Raw genomic sequence first — 20,962 nt, 5'->3', positions numbered from 1 at the left:
ACCCTAGCAGCCGCCGGAGAAGAGCGTCCCTTTTCTCTCGCGTGACTCCCCCCCCCCCCCCCCCCCGCCTACCCAAAGAAGGTGGCTTTGGCCAAGCAAAGGAAGTACGCCCAAGCGAAGAGGTCAGCGTCGCTCACCCGAGAATGGCAGGCGGCGCAGTAACCAACGCGACTGGCTCTGCGGTTGACCGTTCAAGCTGTCGTGCCGACACGGACGCATAGTTTTCGAAAGTTGCCAATTGCTGGGGGTCTTACTATTGTTTTGCTGGTGCTATTTGAAATGGATATGTCGCTAGGTCCATTGCGCGTGGGAACGCTCAACGTTAGGGGTCTCAGGGGAGCCGCAGGCAGCGTCAACTCCGACGCGTAATGTTGGAGGAAGATTTAGATATCTTGGCGATTCAGGAGAATAAAATAGAAAGTGAGAGTCAGACTGACGTTATGGTCATACAGTTCAGTGATCGCTATAATATATGCGTTAGCCATGCTGTTGGCACAACGGCCCGTTGATGAGTGTTCATTAAGAAAGGTTTGGGTATAGTGGAAGAAACAGTATAAGTTGTCAGAGTGGACGCTTCGTGTTGTGCGATTTTAACGCACAGCAGAAAATCCAGCGTCAGCGTCCTGCGTCGACCTTCTCTCAAGCACAAAAATATTCCGAACCAATCATACCCAACGACGCAGGCCCTCCGTGTTGCGCAAAGACGTTAATGAACTAATTGAATTTTTCAAAGTAATGTGCGTCAGAAAAATAATAAATTACAGTTTACACACAACCTACAAAGACGATAGCGTCGAATTGTAATTCGAATATACGCGAAAACATCATTTTGTTGTGAGGAAGCTAAAAGAGAAACCCCTTTTGCAGTGTTTATACTATTCATAGAGCAGCGCACGGAATTCCCTGCAAAACCGTCCAGAAGGCGTTCGCCTCCGCGCATCCACGACACACGCAAGAAGCCGCGTTTCTACCAGAAGCTCGCCTTCGTGCATATCCTGGTAAACATTAGGGTTACATAAGCTTCAGTTGCCGGAAAGCGTGAGAAGCAGTCAGGGATCTTTGAATCTTATTGCGTTCTACTCTTACAGCCGAAGCTTAGGCGCCCTCCAAATTTGTGTATATTGCAACATGGAATTCCGAATATCATATGTGTACGCACCAACAAAAGTGAATGACCAGCTGTGTTTTTTTTCTTTCAAGAAATATGGCAGTACATGAAAACATAAAGATGTTTGAGTTTGTTAGCAGATTTCAATTGCCTTTTGAACGGGGACGATCGTTCGAGTGATAGATACTGCCCTGATAAGAGCATTGTGTTCCCGAGTGGCGCCATCGGAAAAGTCTTGCTGGAGGGCATTCTCAATAACGCGAATGGAGGCAATACTGGACATTAAACGCATTTTCAAAGCAATAAACATGCAAGCTGAGACAGAGCTTACCTTTAGCAAGAAATTACCACACTGTAAAATGAAGACAAAGTGCCGAACATAGCATTTAGCGACCATTGTTTAGTAGCCTTCACGACAGGTAAAAAGGTCACCGTAAAAGCTAGAATGAAGTGGGAAACATGGCAGTTCAACGCGAAACTCTTAAAGCACGATCAATTTCAAAATGTGTAGCAATAGAAACTGCTGAAGCAATAAGTTACTGTGAGAGAGAATGGGGTGAGCAATGAGACATGTTTAAGGACGCCGTAAAGGTGAACGCCATAGAGCGGGCAGTAGAAATACGTTTTGTAGAGCGCCAAGAAATAAATAACCTGAAAAAAAAAACGCTATGGTATTGGTGGATGATCAAACTAACTCCAGGCACCTTTATCGAAGAAATAAGAGAAACAAAGAATAAAACTGAGGCTATCAACATGGGAAAATACCGTGGCGCACTTGTTCGCGCACGAACGGAAATGATCTTGGCTGATGAAATGCCGACAAAGCGTCTTTAGAAACTGAGAAAAAGTGAGCGCGAAGAAACGAAATAGTTGAAATTGAATAAAAATGCGAGGATTTGCAGAATAAATTAATAATGCCTTTAAAGAATACTACAGAGAGCTCTTCAAGTGCAGAGTAGGGAGCAAGCCTGGGTATGAGAGCCTTTTTCTAACCTCTCTACATAGATTAGACGGCGAAGAAACAGACAGATTATGATTATATATCACTGCAGAGAAGATTGAAATGGCAATTGAAGACCTTAACCCTGGAAAATCGCCAGGACCCGGCAGCATAACGGCAGCGTTCTAAAAACCTTAGCCTCGCAGATAGCCGTCGTATTCGAACGTGTTTTTTTTAGTGAGGCGTATCAAGAAGGTCGTCTGCCACCGTCTTTTAAAAGAGTGCATGCAGTCTTGATACCGAAAAGTGATGACACCAATAAACTGACAGAGTTACAGGCTACAGGCCAATTATGCTGACAAGTGTAGATTATAAAGTTTTAATGAGGATATTTGCCCGAAGACTACAAGGGGTTATTGGTGCTTTAATATGACCGCATCAGACCTGCGGTCGTGTAACGCACATTTTAGGAAAAGCCGCTGTGTTATAAATTGCTTTTGAAAAGGCAGTCGACAGATTATGTCGCAATCTCCTGTTTTCAATTCTTGATTATGTTGGAGTTAGATCACTGATAAGATAGTTAAAGTTAGAAAGAGTTATCAGTTAAAATGACATGTAATAACTGTCCAACTAACCCCATTATCAACCATGAGCTAACTGAAAGGATTAAAGTGCATTCCTCTGTTCGTCAGGGGCTGACCTCTTTTGTTCGCGATATATCTGGAGGCTCTATGAAAAAAAAATTATTTACAGACCCGATGCGCGTGGCTTCAGCCTAGAAGGGCGCGATGTGCGTTTATTAGAATACGCTGCTGATGTCCTTGTCTTCTTCTCTCATAAGGAGAGTGTTCGAACTGCTATGACAATTACGCGTTCGTTTTGTGAAATGACAGACACTAATATAAACCTGAGTATTCCTGTCAGTTTGTGGCACGGTCATTGGAAAAATGGAAAGCCCAAACTGTTAAGTCGACTGAGCCTTACCTCTAAATATTTGCACGTGCGGCCATTTGAACAATCTTCTTGGTGAGCAAGCCGTGGTACCTCATGCAAGTCCTGAGCGGTTCCCGGATCAATTGTAAGAAATTACATAGAGCATTCCCTGTGTTTGCGTGTCAGTCATAACATGAAAAAATAAGCAGGAAAAAAATTGTTTCGCAAGTTAGCTCATGGGGGCTTGTCATTACCGAACTTATTCTTAAAGCAACTGCTTTCTAGATTTTGTTCTTACGGGGTACGACAAATACCTTCTTGCGAACAGTTACTGAAGTCCGGTTGAGCAATGTCATACCTAACTTTGTTACCTTGATGAGGGAGGGTGGGTGTTACGCAGCGAGTTAATTTCTACGTGAAGTTGTCGTGGCATTTAGATGTTTAAACTACAACTTTTTGATAGAATATTTGGCTGCTGAGACACGTAAGCGGATAAGCTCGAAATTATAATAGGGTAGGTTCCCAGAACCATTGTATCTGTTACTGTACGGCGAAGGGCAAGCGGAAGATGTGCTTAAGCATGTGAAACGAATGATGGTGCCAGGAGGAGTGAACACATATATTTTAAAATCTACATGCTATTACCTTGCCTGTAAGAAACATGGCTAGAAGAAAAAACGGGCAGTATTCACCGTGATATACTAACTGTTTACTTTGCAAGAAACCAGAATCTATAAATCACGTGTTGGAGTGCAATCTTTTTTGGGGATGTTATGCATAGAACTATTAATGAATTGCCGCTAACATCACACGGTATTCGTTACTTAGCTACAGGGCAAGAAAGTATACCTCACAGCTTGTTCTTTCTCTTCGTCCTTCACAGCATCTGGAGAAACCGCACGGGTTTAAGAAAATGTGATAAAAATCGCACACCACCAAACTACCACTTTATTGAAAATTTGAGTAAACTACGTGAGGCGTTTCAGAAGTTAGGTTAGTTATGACAATAAAATGTTTATATTGATGGATGCTGTTGTCAAAATGAAAGTTTTGTAATCTCGACCGCAAGCTCAAAGCGCAGCGGTGAGGAAGGCAATGTTTTCAGCTGATGGCAGCAGTTTTTATTGATGTATTTACCGAATGTGTGGAAACAAAGAAAACACGTGTGTATGCTTGGACGCGATGAACGATTGTGTGTTTCCATCGCTCTCGGTCGTACGTTACGTTGTGAATTGGGCGTTTCCCTGCAAAGCCGAAGGCGCGGGATCGAAGGGGGAGAATTTCTACGGTCGATAATTGCGCAAACGCCTGCGTACCGTGCATGGCGTTGCAGGCTGAAGCAGCCCAGGGCCGGTATTTTGTAGCGATGCCTTTTCCGATTCTATGCTTTTTCAGGCTTTTCGCGCTTGGCCAGTGGTCAGAGCGACGGTCTACCCACATTATCAACGGGATCAGGCGGCCGTGTGTCGTGGATGGTAGGAATAGCATAGAATAAAGCATAAGGCATCGCTACAAAATAGCGGCCCAGGTGGTCAAAATTCGTAGTCCTCCACTACGGCGTGCCTCATAATCACATCGTGGCTTTGGCGCGTAAAAAACCCTGAGTTAGCACTCCTACCGCTAATGAATTAGCGGTAGGAGTGCCCAACTGGGAAAAAGTGTGTGTGTGTGCGTGCGTGCGTGTGTGTGCGTGCGTGTGCGTGTGCGTGTGCGTGTGTGTGTGTGTGTGTGTGTGTGTGTGTGTGTGTGTGTGTGTGTGTGTGTGTGTGTGTGTGTGTGTGTGTGTGTGTGTGTGTGTGTGTGTGTGTGTGTGTGTGTGTGTGTGTGTGTGTGTGTGTGTGTGTGTGTGTGTGTGTGTGTGTGTGTGTGTGTGTGTGTGTGTGTGTGTGTGTGTGTGTGTGTGTGTGTGCGTGTTGTCAAATGCGTGTGTGTGGCGCAAATGACCGTGGTCTGCTCCGAACCACCGTCAGCCGCACTTCGCTCCTCTGAGAGACAAGGGGAGCAACACTTGGCAGCGTGGCGAACGCTGCTTAAATCATGAATACAGCACCTCGGAGAGACAGATGCTAACGCAGATAAATGCTAACGAATTTCTCTCGAATTTATCGATAAATCGCAACTGAATTTTCTTGTAGTTGATGCTCTGTCGCAAAGAGTGCCAGTGGCGAGAATGGCTGCTCAAATTATGAACGCCATAGACCATGTACTAGCTACGCTCCAGTATAGCATCGATGCCGTCCTCGAATGTGAACATGCCGTAAAGCTTGCACATACACGTTGCGCACAAGCAGTACAAACTGTGCAGCTCCCATAATGACCTTCACTTCTTTCCTCCTCATCATGTCGGTCCTCTATAGAACCCTCCCTCAGCGTGAAGTAGCAGGTCAGAGGCACGTAGCTCAGACCTACACGTGCAGCTTTTTTCCATTAAAGCTTCCCTCTCTATCTCCCTTTCTTTCTATTTCACAGTGCTTTCATCAGGCGCTGCTGCGACCGGAGCGCCCGCAAAGAACTCCTGTCCCGAGGGCCACTTCCCTTGCAATGGACAGGGAAGGCACTGCGTGCGCCGACAGTTCATATGCGATGGACGGCGGGATTGCCCGGAAGGCTCCGACGAAAAGGGATGTGGTGAGTGGCCCAGCATTACGCTGCAGTTCAATTCTCTAGGGACCTCGCAGTGCCAATACGTGAACGTGCGGTGGCGGCGAAGGCTGCCCGGGCAGAACGAAGCCCCACCATTTAGTTTGCTCCTAATCTTATACTCGCCGATATTCTATGCTCATAAATAATTTATCTACTCGTGCTAGCGGGAGACACAAATAAACTCGATAAAAGCAACGGGGACGTTTGCACCCTGCAGACATTTCGCCTTTCGTGCCATGTCATGAATGCGCCCAAAATATTCCCTTTGTGTATTTCGATGACGTAATCATTGGATTCGCCGGGATTGTAGCGTACGCTTAAAGCTGAAGGGCAAATTCCGGCTTGGCACTTCACTTGTTGAACAAAATAAAATAATAACGATAATCTCATCAGTTCCACCTATTCTGTTTCTGTGCTGTTGTTTCCGCAAGTTTATGCTGGAGCCCACGCGCATTAACGTGTGCGATTCTATAGAATGTTTCATTCATGTCTTCGGCAAAATAAAGTGCTAACCTTATTGTTAGAATTTTGTTATATTTTGTTTTGCTACTTTGAACTAAATCCCGAAAATTATATGCACCGCATATGGCTGTTTAATCATAATCCTTATATTTAGCTTTTTTATTTATGGAGCAATAAAAATGTTTGCCAATTTACTTTTGTCTGTGGTACTCGATCTTTGGCAGTAGCACTAGAAAACTTTATTTGTTATTTTGCAATGAAGTCCGAGAGGGTGGGGCGCTCAGCCCAGAACCCAATTTTCTGCTGGTATCCGGCTGGCCCGGTCAATCAGGTATCGCTGGTCGTCTAAGCCTGTGCTGGAAAGAGCGGATTCCCACTGGTATGGGGAAGCCTTGTGTATTCCAGGAAGGCCTGGCGGTTTGGAGCATTCCCACGTAGAATGATAGAGGTTTGGTTGTCGTCCACAGAAAGGACATTTGTCGGAATATTTGTAGGGTGAAAAGGGTGGCGGAGAGCAAGGGTGGGGGACGTATTACCTTGGAGCTCGCGCCAAGCGGCTGTAGCTGCACGGTTTAGTTTCTCGTGTATCGGAGAGAACGTTCTGCGGGATAGTCGGTAGTGTTGTAGTATATACATATATGTTGGTGGTATCTTTTCCACGTTGTCTGGGTCGGACTGGCCTTCCACCGGCGCCCGGAGAATGAGGCCTCGGGCTGCCGCCTGAATGCGCTCATTGCCAGGGAGAGACGCATGCCCAGGTGTCCAAACTAGGTGATCTAGTGGGATATGTTGGTTCTTGTGTAGCAATTTATGAGCCGTCGGGGAAATGCGGCCTTGTGCATAGTTTCTACATGCTTGCTGGGAATCTGTAAGAATATATATTATCTTACCTTAGGGTTGTGCGCTGATGGCGAGAGCTATGGCATAGTCTTCCGCTTCCGTGCAGTTGCCGATCCGTATTGTGACTGATAGTACTGTTTCGGCCATCCAGTCAGCCGCCGCTACCACTTTAGCTGTAATGTCGGACTAGCAAGCGGCGTCTGTATAGAAAGTGTCGCGGTCGTTGCCGTATGCTCGGTATAGTGCCAATGCACGTGCAGCGCGACTGCCTTTATGGTGTTCGGGTTGCATATTCCGAGTTATAGGGGCCACTGTAATGTTTTCTGTGATGTTTAGGGCGATTGACAGGGGCAAATACCTCTTAGTGCGCAATGGCCTGAGGTCGTAAGAAATCATTATTATCGTCATGATAAAAATTGGGGGGGGGGGGCGACTAGGGGGGGGGGGTTCAGTAGCGACAACATGATCAATACATGTTGTGTGACTCCAAAAGGCAAGGAACCATTACTCGAAAAGGCACATCATGCGTCGGCGCACAGTTACTGACGTTATATGAAAACTCAGTTCCACACTTCTGCGAATTTACGAGGGTCGTTTGATAAGTATAGTAAAAATACTAGAGATGTCAGCACAATCCTGTTTTCTTCTAGGTGGCGCGCGAGGAGCACCCTTCATATGGCGGCAGAACTTTTTTACGCTGGTACCGATATTTAGTAAGTTTCCGACAGCCATAGGCACTCAGCTGTTCGGTGATTCCCGCCAAAATGGAAAAAAAGGTGAATTTCGGGCATTGATCAAACATTTTTATTTAGAACACTGGACGGCTGCCCAAATTAAAGCCGAGTTGAGCGATGTTCGTGGAGACTTTGTACCATTACTAAATTCAAACGTGGCCGAACTTCAACCCAAGATGAAGCCCGTCCTGTGTGTCCAGAGGAGGTCACCATGCCAGAAATGGCATCGAAATTTCATGGAATTGCCATGGAAGACCACCGAGTGAAGTTACGTGAGATAGCTGAAATGGTAGGCATGCCGGCAGAGAAACTTCAGAATGTTTTTCATGAGAAATTGCACATGTAGAAGGTCTATGCACGTTGGGTGCCGCGAATGCTGACGATCGACCAAAGGCAGACGAGGGCAGACATCTCGAAGCAGTGTTTATCGATGCTTAATCGCAATCCGCAGAACTTTTGGCGTCGATTTGTGACGGTTGACGAGATGCGGATACATCATTACACTCCAGAGTCTAAACAGCAGTCAAAGCAATTGAGTGGGCCTGATGAAGGTGCTCCAAAAAAGGCAAATACTGTTTGTTCAGCCGGAAAGGTGATGGCGACTGTCTTTTGGGATTCAGGAGGAATAATCTTTGAAGACTACTTACAAAATAGCAAAACGATAACAGGACCATATTATGCAACACTCCTAGATCAACTGAAAAAAATAATTGCCCACTAAACCACTTGGGTTAGCATAGAAAGAACTCCTCTTTCACGAAGACAATGCTCCGCCCCACGGATCGCTTGTTGCATTGGCCAAATTTCACGAGTTTGGCTTCGAGGTTGTACCTCATCCACACTATTCTCCGGATTTCGTCCCATGAAACTTTTTCCTCTTTCCAAACCTGAAGAATTGGCTGGGTGGAAAGAAATATTTTTCAGATGAAGACGTTATCTCAGTGGTGAATGTCTACTTCAAGGGCCTCGAGCCACCCTATCTTTCTGAGGAAAGAAAAAAATTGGAGCACCGCTGGAAGTGTGTGGAGCTGGAAGGGAACTATGTTGAAAACTAAAACATCGTTTGTTGCAAACGTGGTATCTGTAATTGCTTTTTATCACACTTACCAACGACCCTCGTATGGTATAGCAGTGGACCAAGAGACAGGAAACAGATTTCGTTTCCAAGCGAAGGTCTCTCACGGTGCCCGAATTCGAACCTGACATGCGGATACGCCACAAGTAGCTTTCACGTCAAGTCAAGTCAAGTCAAGTCAAGTTTATTTACAACATGTACAAAGTACAGTGTTGAAGACCACCCTGGCAAGAAAGCTGTAAACATACAGCTTGACGAGGCCAGGGGGCCACCACCAGGCAACTTCAGCATCGCACACATCCGCAGTGCAAACAATAAGCTTTCGTAAGTAGCTTCAGTAATACAACACGTGGTATATATCCACTTCCCTGGGCATGAATAGATCTTCATACATGCATAATCATTCCGAGCGCATTGAAATTCGGGTGAATGACATTAGCGCCAGGGAAAAATACGTGGAAAAGTTAGCTTTGCTGAACACTATTTTTAAAGCTGTATTTAAGGAAAGGCTGGTGCCCATATGTGTCGCCGGCAACTCCTTTTCTCCTGCGCGACAGTTGTGCTCGTAAGGGTTTTACGAGAAAGAACGATTAGAACAGCGTTAGAAATCGGCCTGGTTGGTGTCCTATGATGTACCTTCGTAGCGCGGAAAAAAAGGACAAGCAAGAAAGTGGATGTCGTTTCCATTCCGTTGAATGCTGAATTCTGGGTTTTACGTGCCAAAAACATGATTTGATTAGGAGGCACGCCGTAGTGGGGGACTCCGGAATAATTATGGCCACCAGGGGATCTTCAACGCGTGTTTAGGCAATTAGGTTAGTAGGCACGCCGTAGTGGAGTACTCTTAATTAATTGTGATAACCAAGTGATCTTCAACGTGTGTTTGGCCAATAAGTGACCTCTTGCAGGCATTGTGGTGTTCTCTTTCATGTTGATAGAGTGGGTACAATTAATGCTCATAATGTTTTTTTTTTTGCTTTTTTGTACGTTTCCTCACGCCTGCTTTCTCACCTAGCTTTTTTTTTTGCACATATATTGCGACCACCCTGTGCATGTTGGGTTTCTCTTGCCGTCAATCTGCACGCTGTTATTTGATCATAACCCAAGGTAGAAGCAAGAGCTCTCTTCGGGATCCGTCTTTGAAGACCCGTGGATGTCATGAGGTTTGCAATATTGTAGCTCGTGTTAACCGCAAACACTCGAGTATGGACCGCACTGTATAACCTAAGTGTCGCACCCCAGCTTGGCAATAGAATATTTGAAGAGAGAGAGAGAGAGAGAAAGCAAGGACAGGAAAGGCAGGGAGGTCAACCAGAAGAGTATCCGGTTTGCAGAATATTTGAAGGAAAAAAAAAGGAAATAAATAACGTTTTTTTTTTTTTGAAGAAAAAAAGAAATAAATAACGTGGTGAAAAATGGCCGCTACAGCTTGTCACCTCTGGAACTGTAACATGGCATGGCATCGAAACGCTTCCATATGCCACAGAAGTATTTCTGAATCATTTTCCTTTAGCGTATACTTTATCACGACATACGAAGTCAAGTACAGGGCTAAAAAAATTACTTTAGTTATATTTACAAGTATGTATGTAAATATTCACGTCGACTGATTTTTGCAGCATTGCTTCGTGGGTCTTCGCTATGAAGATATTGTTGTTATTAATTAAACGCCTGTAATTTATAGTTTTGCCCTTTCTATGTCTGTAAATTGTCTAATTTGTTGTATTTTGTGTTGCACCACGCTGGGTTTCCCAAAGCAGCTCAGGATACTGTCAGGCATTTTTGTTTGCCTTTGGTCGGATCCCTTAGACATTTCTTTGTCCAAATGGAACCTTGAAGTGATTTATCATGATTGAGTCTGAAATGCTTTGTATTGCAACGGTTGTTGCGAAACGCTTTAGTGTCACATGCATCAAGTTTATATTTTGAAGTAAATGGAGTCTACTTTGTGGGTGACGTGTACTATGTTAAAGCTCGAATCGTGCTGAGCAACTATGTGGCTTGAAAATAATTGCCGTGTTTGCAAGAACGTAACGCGGCTTCTTTTGCGACATTTACAGCCCCAGAAAGCGCTTCGCACTATATTTCGGTTCGTGACATGCATAATTGTAATATGTGTATATATTTCTTCGTTTTAGCAGTGACCGAAAGTTCCCTCATGCGTTATATTTGTGGTCTCGCTATTTAAATGAAGATACGCGGTACAGCATACGTCTTTCCCCCTAATTTTAAAGCGTTAGACCAGGAATGTAATTGGTTTTCCTGGTCTCTTCAGTGCAATGTGAAATACATGTTGTTTAGATTTTTGTTCAAGTAGGAAGTGTGTTGGCGAATGTCCAACGAAAAATGTTTGATTTAGGTAGCTCAGTTCTTGTTTTTGTATAAAATGACTTATTCAAGCGTTCCGGAGCGTAATACTGCAATTATCAGAATTGGTTTTTACAGTTTACTACAACAATTGCATAAGCCAGGGTTGAAAATTGTCCCACGAAAAAGGGGGGGGGGGGGGGGCAGGAAGAAGGAGCGTTAAGAGTAATGTGTGGCGAATCTTTCATTTTGCTGAAGTAATGAGAACGGTTCAGAATAATTTCTCAACCTTCGTTTCTTTTTTATTTTAGTACGTTCTCCAATGTCACTAGATGGTTTGCGCTATATAAGCTATGAACGCAACCGCGTTCATATATAGAAAAAAAAAAAAAGATTGAGGAAGACATTGTGTCGAAAGTTCTCGCGAAGTATTGAGCTCGAGGATCAATTACTGACTTTGTAAATAAATTTCATTGCAAGTGCTTTAAATTATAAAGCGCGGGCAATTTCAGACGGACCAGCCATATGAGAGCAACGTTTTAATGTACGCGATTTAATTACAGGAAAGTGATTCTTTTATTGCAACTTCTGGAAATAGATTCGCTGAATATTGAATTGGGATTCTGCAAGTTTGCATCAAATCTGCTGTCTTTTCTTATCCTCTCTTACCTATTACTGAAGTATACGGAAATCTTACAGCATTCTACACGTTTTTGAATCTGCTTCAAGGAATCGGTGTGCCATGCTTCAGAGTCAGAGTCAGAAGTGGTTTATTTAGGCATAAAATGAATGACAAGATTTGCGTATCCAGAATAAGGCATGTACGCTTCCAGAAACTGAATATAAATGTGAACTCGTACATGTATTCTGGATGTCTACTATTCATTAACCCTGCGTTTATAGAGGCCGTTCCTGGAAAAGTACGATGACCAATGTCAGTATAATTCAGAGAATCTGATTTTTTTTTTCCGTTCTAGATAGCATGTTAGCCATAGTTACAGTAAATTTTTAACAAACTGATTTTAATTACAATTAAAAGGATTGAAAAAGCTAACAGGGTTTTACGCGCCAGGATAGCAAACTGATTATGACTCATGGCTTAGTGGGGGTCTCCGGATTAATTTTTAACCAGATGGGATTCTTTAACGTGCATCTAAATTGAAGCACATGAGCGTTTTCCGCATTTCTCCCCCGTCATCACGCGGCCGCCGTGGACATGATCAAACCGGTGACCTTGAGCACCGCAGCGCAACACCATAGCCCCTGGGCTGCCGCAGCGCGTCGAGAATGCGGGCAAGCAAAGAAAAAAAAAATATGCTCCCGCAACGAAACAAAACGCGTGCGCACATGTGGATACCGCGTCTCAAGGGGCTAATATCTGCAACGTCCTGCCTTGTCTTGCAGAACGCATCGAATGGCATTCAACGAAGCCTGGCCTATACGGTATCGTAAAAGAGTCCCAGCGGGGCGTTTTTCAGAGGCCGGTCTTTCATGTAAAGGAACAACTGTCGGCGACAGTCTGACCTTCTCAATTTTTTTTTTACAGGGCCCTAATTGCTGCCGCAATGGCCGAATAGCCGCGGAGGACAACATTTCCGCGCGAAATTAACGCGCCGTTGCACCTCAGGATCCAAGTATAAGGGCAGGGATGAAAACGAGACCTAGTGTAAAATACCAGTGCCACCACGAAGCGCATATGAAAAGGCTCAAGCATTGCGTGCGTCCTTCATTTTGTGAGACCTTAAAATTACTGTCCGAAACGTTCTATTATCGTGAGGTCTTGAAATACAAAACACATGACGAAATCTGCTGCTTAGACATCTTGCGTTAAGTATCGCTGAGCCGTCCGCGAGATCTTGCGACACAAAGATCATGTGCGACCTCTTGTACTCTCTTGCCTACAACACGTCGTAAGCCTGGAAAATGGGTTACAGCATTAAAGTCGGTGCGTTGCACGTAGCAAGGTGCGCGCGCATCATACGTTCCCATCGTTTACGCTCCCGTGCAGGGGACGAGAACCTGAAGAAGTTCATCGAGGACTACTTCCAGAAGCGGCCCGACGAGGACCGCGAGAAGAAGTCTGGAAGATGTGGTAAGTTTTTTGCATGATGCTGCATCATCCTATCAAGTATTCACGACACGACAGCGCAAGCTAAGGCATTCACAAAGCACGAAAACGCAACGGCAAGCGTTTTTACTTGCCAGTGGGAGAAGCGCTTAAAATTGAAGTTAGAGCAGACCACGGGCATGAGTAAAAGAGCAGCTTTTGTTTTAATTGTTGAGTAGACCAGAAATATGGTCACTTGGCGCAAACAAGGAAGGACGGGAAGCAACAAAGGGAGCGCCAACTTTCGATTGTTTATTCTATATTGTATACCATCCAATATATACACACAAGCGAACGCGCAACATACAAAACAGCTTGAATCGCGCAACACCCTAATCACAGCCGGCTGTCCAAAAACCTTCTTTCTGCATGAAAAAGTGAAACTGATGTGTCGTTATAATACAAGATGATCCTCGCTCTTTAATGTGAAACGCCTCTAACAATTCCCGTACCGTGGTGTCCCTGCTTTTTCCAAGAATCCGTATCTTGTCCAGTCGGGGCTCACACGGATGTGAATTGCAGTGCAAATGTGCTCCATCTTTACCTTTCAGTGAAAGCTCATGTTCCCGCGCACGCTGATTTACACAACGCCCAGTCTGTCCGACATATGTCTTACCGCAAGGATATTTTTCTTTCTCCGAGGCCTGGAAATAGCTTTTTGTGGTGTGTTCCTTCTGTCAACCTGGCAGGCAACAAAGCGCTACAGTAGAGGAATGCTATACTAACTGGGCTGCACTACTACACCTGTAATGTTTCTTTTATTTCTAAGCTGTCCTGTAGCTCTCCTGTCATTGTCCTTCTGTGGCGCTTTGGCGGGCACGGTGACACACGACGTTAGTAGAAAACAAAGAACGCAGGACAAGTGAAACGCAAGACTGACACTCGGTTCGAACAAAACTGTGCATCGGGCACAGCTCCTTTATGTTGAAACGAGAAAATCCCTCGTTATGAGCTGTCACGTCACTCAAGCAGAGCCGCAGATCACTTGTTCACAAGCCGCCCTTTAAGCAATGCGCATTGGAGCTAATTGATGTATTCGATGGAGAGGCTGCAAAAACATGCTCCCGGATCCATTTTTCTTAAACGGGTGGGTGTCGAATACAATGCTGGAAGAACAGCGTAGTTCAGTTAAGGGCAATGTCTTCACGGAACAGAAACGAACGATGAGTGCAGAAAAGAAATGACGATAAATCTTAAATGAAGACCAACTTCCGATGACACAGGAACACAATAGCTACGTGAAAAAGAAACGGCTAACACAGTTCAGAAAAATCTGCAGTAACGATAGTGATGCATTCTCGTTTCATGCCGATGGTCAGAAAAAGTTTTCACACTGCCCACAAAACCACCATTCTTATGCCTTAACCAAGCACCGATTAATTCGGATCGATAACGGGGCTGCGCAAGGACGTCGTGCGATATCTAAGCCGTCTATCTAAGCTTGGCGCTCAGAACTCTGGAAAGAAGCGAGAAATACACAATACAAGCTCATGGAAGGTGATGGCATTCGTTTCCTTACTTCTACGTGATAGCCGCAAAGTTTACGATTTACGAAGTTACGAAGTTTACGGCAAGGCGGCGAAGTTTTTGTGTATAATTGGTTTCGCTTACTTCTTACAGTTTCATGTTCAATCAAGTAAATATTTCACGAGCTCTGTGGCAGATTATGCTCTATGAGCGCATGGAATACCTGTCAGGTGCCGTACGTGGGCGACTTTTGCTCCACAACGCTTGCAATATAGCGACCGCGAAAATGGCAGAAAATAAACGCAGGGATGAAAGATGAGGACGAGCTTATTCAAGGCATCCGGTCGCACAACCTTTGTAATTGAGGCAATGCAATTTAGAGGTGGAGAATTCGACAAAGAAAACAAGGAACATCTTCCACTAATTAATGAGCTAGACCAAATAAATGATAGAGAGAGAGAGACAATTTTTTTGATGTTAGCAATCACGGGGTAGACGCGGCCTCCCTCCGCCTATCAGATGGCCGAGATCCCCTGGATCTCAGCGGCTGCCTCGGTTACCTGGACAGCCCAGACCTGGTCTCGCTGGTCTCAGCTGAGCAGCAGGTTCTCCCACTGCTGCCGGTTTTGAATTTTGTGACCCTCGATAAGAGCCGTCTGCGAGCATGCCCATAAAATATGTAGCAGGTACGCCCTACCCTGATATAGTTTGCATTGATCATTGTGTTGCCCTGGATATAATCTGCTATAGGTCACCGGGTTAGGATACATGTTTGTTTGCAGGAGGTGCCAGGCTACCACCTGTTTCTTGGTTAGCTCGGTATGAGCTGGTGGCTACCGATCCCTTCCGAGTCTATAGTAATCGGTGATTTTTTGTAGCAGACCATGCGGTCTCCTTTCGTGCCCGGGTGGGCTGGTTCACTTGCTCGGTGAGTAAGTCCTCGAACTACGTTGTGGGCCGCCTCGTTGCCGGGGAGAGAGGAGTGCGCGGGCCCCCAAATAATTTGGATCATCCCGCGATTGCGGGCGGTGATATTATTTAGAGTTTTGAGCGCCTGTTGTGAGATGCGTCTTTTCGCGAAATTATGAGCTGCAACCTTTGAGTCACTTGTGATAATGCTGGCTTTGGTGTAGGCCACCACTAATGCCATTGCTGATTCCTCCGCGACTTTGGGGTTGTCCGCTTTTGCAGTTCCGCTCGCGAGGGGTTCTCCATCCGGGTCTACCGCTACAACAGCCATCCATTTGCGTTCTCTACATGCCGCGGACTCTACGTAGGCCACCCGCTCTAGGCCATGACATTTTCGCTCAATGTGGAGCGGCCTTGCCTCCCGTAGCTCCTTGTGGTGCTCCTGCAGAAGAAAATAGGGCCGGCAAAATTATCGGGGTACAAATCCTACGGAGCTTCTGACGAGAAAGCACTAGTTGGAACACTAGTCAAAAGAAACCTGGCGGTGATGCAGCACGAAACCGCGCTATCAAACGTAGAGCATGTCCTCTTAGAAATCATATCGACACACAAGAACGACGGCAGCCTCTTTGTCCTAAATATCCACAGCTCTCCAAGACACAGGAGTATGTTTGGGCCCCTGTTCCGCAATACCCTAAACATAGCCAAGCGAAACATGGTGGCAGTAGTTGGGGACCTTAACGCACTTCACCCCACGTGTGGCTATCGCATGGTAACCGTCAAAAAACGGAATCTCTGCATAGACGCGCAGCAGGAGGGACTGACACTCATTAGAGATCCTCAACAACCCACACGCATGGGTAGCAGCGTGAGCGTGGAAACCTCACGTGACCTTACGTTCACAAAGAGTGTACAGGACCCGAAGTGAGCGAAGACACAAAAGGATCTCGGCAGCGCCCACTTCATTATAGCCGCAAACAATATACGTGGGACCCACAAAAGTGAAGGGTAGGTGATGGACGATGGTGGAGTGGGACATATTCAGACAGGCGCAGGCACACAACACAATGACAGACTTCGCTAGCGCAGAAGTAATTACAGACGTTGATAAATGGGCACAACATATACGCAATGCGCTAAAGCATGCTATTTGAGGAATTCCCGAAGTAGCAGGGCTCGAATTAGCCGACAGCAAACTCCTCCACCTGTGGGAGGCGCGCAGCAGCCTGCAGAGACGTGGGAGGCGCCAGAGGTTGAATCGGGCTCTGCGGAGGCGAATAGCACGCTTAGACAGGGAGATTGATGATCACGCAAACCGCTTAAACATTGGGAGTCCACATGCGGCAACGTGGAGGACCAACTCGGGCTGGGCAAAACGTGGAACATCGTCCGATGTCTCTTAGACCCCGAATGCAGCGAACCTACACAGAGACAGAACCTCAACAAGGTCACCAACAGTTACGCGGGAACCGACGACGAACTCATTCGCGACATACAGAACAGATACATAAATGATAGAGAAACTCCATCAAAATTCGAAGGGATGAAGTCAGAAAACGAGAAATAGTTTCCGTTAGAAGTGACTCAGGCAGACATGAGTGGTAATGTCATTCTGTTTAATTTCGGAAAATTTAATGAAATGGCATATGCGGCTGTGTATAGGTGCATGCAAGATGACAACCGGAGGACTGGGTAGGTGCTACATACATGGCAGCTATACGTATAACTACATAAACCAGTTAATGAAATCAAAGGGAAATTTTTCCGTCGCTGCTGTACTTTCCTGTTATAAGCCAGTTCTGAACGCCTGTGACTCGTAGCTGTGCGAGCAAATTTGTCGATGTGGGCTATTCGCGCATGGTGTGTGAAATTGTCGCACAAGCTATTCAGCACGTTTTGTACAGCGTGTTGCTGCGTGCGCTCAGAAGTAAATGAGGACGCAGTTAACTCGCCGAAGCACTTCTTACTGAAATTTGCTAGGTGATGGAACAATGTTTCTGCGGTATGTATATAAAGAATTGCTGCATCTCTGGTGGGGTAAATATAAGGATGTACAACATGTACGCAATGAAGAAAAAAGAATCACAGCCTGCCGGAAAAAATAGGCTAAGATTTCATTTTTTCATAGCGCCAACTCCGGATCTCGATAGCCAAGAATTAATGTAGCCGGACGGTACAGTATTTTACATTATGGTAAATGAATCTGAATGAAAGACTTTGTTTTAGAGAGCAGAAAGAATGTTGTAAAAAAGCAAGGGGTTCTGAACGGAGAAAGGAATAAGCTCAGTGTCAAAATAAGATACTCGTCTCTTCGCGATAGTCTTGGCATGCGGCAAAAGTTATGTTGCACAGAGGAGGCGCCACGTGAGCGACCACGCTGTGGTACGCCCAGTTATTAAAGAAATTAAGATTGTAAGCTTTCAGGTGCACATGTCACTGCTTTCAGATGCGTGACAGTGCATCAACGTAAGAACAGAGAAGAAACCAAATAAATACGGTTATCAGCACAGCAACTTTAAATGATTTGCACAAACCTTGACAACGTCACGAAGACTTTGGTTATCGGCGCATGAAAAAAAAAATTACGTTTAAGAATCAGATGGTGAAACGTTATACATTAGGTATGCATGTTACTGCGCAGAGCGTCTGTAAATTTCGAGGCATTTGTTTCCGTGGCACTGTGCGACGGCAGATTATTCCACTCTATCGCGGTGCGAGGTATAAATGAGTGACCAATTGCGAGGGAACTACACATGATGCTTTTGACTGTGCAAGAATGATCACGACGCGGAAAAATGGGTCAGGGTTCACACATGAACTCGTTATGAAAAAATACGTGATAGTAAACTTATGGAATAGTGTTAAACGAGATATATTACGACGAAGGGATAAGGCTTCAAGCTCGACGCGATGTTTTGATGCTGTTACGCTGGTATGTCGTGAATAATCTGAAAAGGCTAAACGTACAGCATCGTTCTACAGGGCTTCTGAGACAGTTATTAGGTATGTCCGATGGGGATCCCATATGGCTGAACTGTACTCTATTTTAGGGCGTATCAGTGTTGTGTATGTCAATTTGCGTAAATGTACGGGAACATGTTTGAGGTTATGTTTAAGGAAACCAAGCGAATGGTTTGCAGATGCGAGAATATGGTTAATGTGATTATTCCACGTAAAGTTAGGGGTTAGGTGTACGCCAAGATATTTGTAGCTGGAAGCTTGTTCCACAAGGCTGCCGTTTAAAATGTAGGATGTTGTTATTCGAGGTGCCTGATTAGTAAAAGACATGAATTAAGTTTTAGCAAAATTTAGAGGCATTAGCCAGGTTGAACACCATGCGTTTATGGTGTGTAGGTGAGATTGAAAAATGTCATGATCAAAGTTAGAGTGAATATTACGATATATGAGGCAGTCATCGGCAAATTGTCTGATATTGGATTTGATGGCGTCAGGTAGATCATTAATATAAATTAGGAAAAGTAGAGTCCCAAGCGCACATCCATGTGGTACACCAGATGTTACGGCGACTAGAGATTAGTTGTGATTGTTAACCGATGTAAGCGGCATCCTGTTAGAAAGTCGTTTATCCATGTGACAACAGTAGAGACGATGTTCAGCTGTGTAAGCTTGTGAATAAGTCGACGATGAGGGACACGGTCAAATGCTTTTGAAAAATCTAGGAATACAGTATCTACTTGAATTCCGATGTCTATTGATGAATGTATGTCTTGAATGAAGCCACCGAGCTGAGTGTCACGTGAATAGCCTCTGCGAAAACCGTGCTGTTGCTGAAATATGAGCTTATGTTCTTCAAGGTAGTTAATGAACTGGGAGTTTATGATATGTTCGACTAATTTGCAAATGTTACTTGTTAAAGAAATTGCTCGATAGCTCAGAGGTGAGGAAAGATCCCCAGACTTGAAGTATGGCAGTACCTTAACCACCTTCCTATCGTGGGGGATAGCGCCTGTTGATAGTGATAGTGAAAATAAACAATACTAGGAAGATACTCGGGCCTATATTTTTTAGGATTGTTTTCTTTAAGCCAGTATTGTCAGCGGAAGATGAAATCTTAAGCTTAGTAAGGAGAGAATAAATTCCAGAATTGGGGGGGGGGGGGGGGGGGAGGGGTAATTATCATTTCTGGCATGAACGAATCCGTGCGTGTCATGGTGGCTAACGTTCCCCGTCCGTCCGTCCGTCCGTCCGTCCGTAAGTTGAGTGTATCAGCCACCTTTTTTTTTTCTCTTAATCTTATTACGTTTGTTCCCGTTCGGAATTGAACACTCAGACGAGACACTGCAGAAACAGTGCAGTCAATGTTCACTCTGAACGCGTAAGGCGTATACAGTTATGAGAGCGTTTCTATTCCAGTTCTCACGGCGCATACAGGACCCACCACACACCTCACGCAACCACACCCCCTGCCTTCTGACGACAATCTCTGTCCTGCAGAGCAAGTTCATTTGTATTCTCCTTACATGCGTAACCCTGATGCATTCGTGCCAGCCGTTGTCGTAATTATACTCCCAAGAATGGGCTCTTGACACGAAGTTTAGTTAGTCTCGGTTGCAGTAACCCATACCTCCAAAGCTTGACTCAACAGAAGACGCACTTTTGTTTGTAGCGATCTGTGAGCGTTCCCCATTCAGAAGTACTGCTGACCATCATAAAAGGAAAAAGCCTCATCCGTGCGGTTCTCTACTGTTTGCAACCTCTCCAGCATGTATTTTTTTTGCCCCGCACCCCTACCTTTAGTTCCTCCTTGTGAAAACATTTCAAGGCCAGAGAGATGCGTTTTGCTCATTTATTTACTTAACTCTGCGGTAGTCCCGTTCGTTAGCCTTGCACCTCAGCTTAGTTCAGCTGCCTTTACTTGGTAGAGCAGACGATTACTACGATCTAGTTGCGTAAGTTTGGCTGCACGGTGAGCTCCTTGTGAAAATGTCGGCACAGAAAAACGGTGCTTGCTGCCACTTTCGTGGTAACAGCGAGAGGACCCATCCAAGTATGACACGTCACTTCGCTCGCGCTCACGCTCTGCTTCGTGTAGTTCACGAACCGTAGACATTAGACAGGCAATGCCTCCCGCAACAGGCCGCGTTTGAGCTCTTCGCCGCCGCTCTCGGCCGCGAGCGAAACCTAAGCCTGCTAACGAGATGCGTTCAGTCAAGAGTCGCTTGTTCCGGAGATGACGTTGTTTCTGGCTCGTGCAGCTGTCAACTCATGTGCTCCGTGAGCCACGTGGCTCAACTAGTTCCAAGCAGGTGCCTCAACATTCGCCAGCTCAACGCTAAGAGAGCGTGCTACAAGTGCAACGAGGTTGAGTAAGACACGCAGTCTTTGAAACTGACTGCACCTTTGCTGCTCACCACAATTTGACTATGAAACTTTACCACCTACAAGAGATTGTTAGTTTGGTCAGAGAACCGACGCA

At 45.3% G+C, this 20,962-nt stretch overlaps 1 protein-coding gene across 2 annotated transcripts in view; it reads left to right on the top strand.

Moving 5' to 3' along the window:
- Positions 1 to 20,962, top strand: part of LOC126522533 (uncharacterized) — a 200,989-nt gene that overhangs the window by 88,382 nt on the left and 91,645 nt on the right. For both annotated transcript variants that reach the window (XM_050171298.3, XM_072288803.1), the window contains exons 3-4: positions 5,451 to 5,609; positions 13,051 to 13,134. In XM_050171298.3, the coding sequence (XP_050027255.2) occupies positions 5,451 to 5,609; positions 13,051 to 13,134 (243 nt within the window). The remainder of the gene's footprint in view (positions 1 to 5,450; positions 5,610 to 13,050; positions 13,135 to 20,962) is intronic.

Source organism: Dermacentor andersoni, chromosome 6 (assembly GCF_023375885.2).
Source record: "Dermacentor andersoni chromosome 6, qqDerAnde1_hic_scaffold, whole genome shotgun sequence".
Taxonomy (NCBI): Eukaryota; Metazoa; Arthropoda; class Arachnida; order Ixodida; family Ixodidae; genus Dermacentor; species Dermacentor andersoni.
The sequence above is the reverse complement of the archived record's forward strand: the minus strand, read 5'-3'. Positions and strand labels throughout refer to the sequence as shown.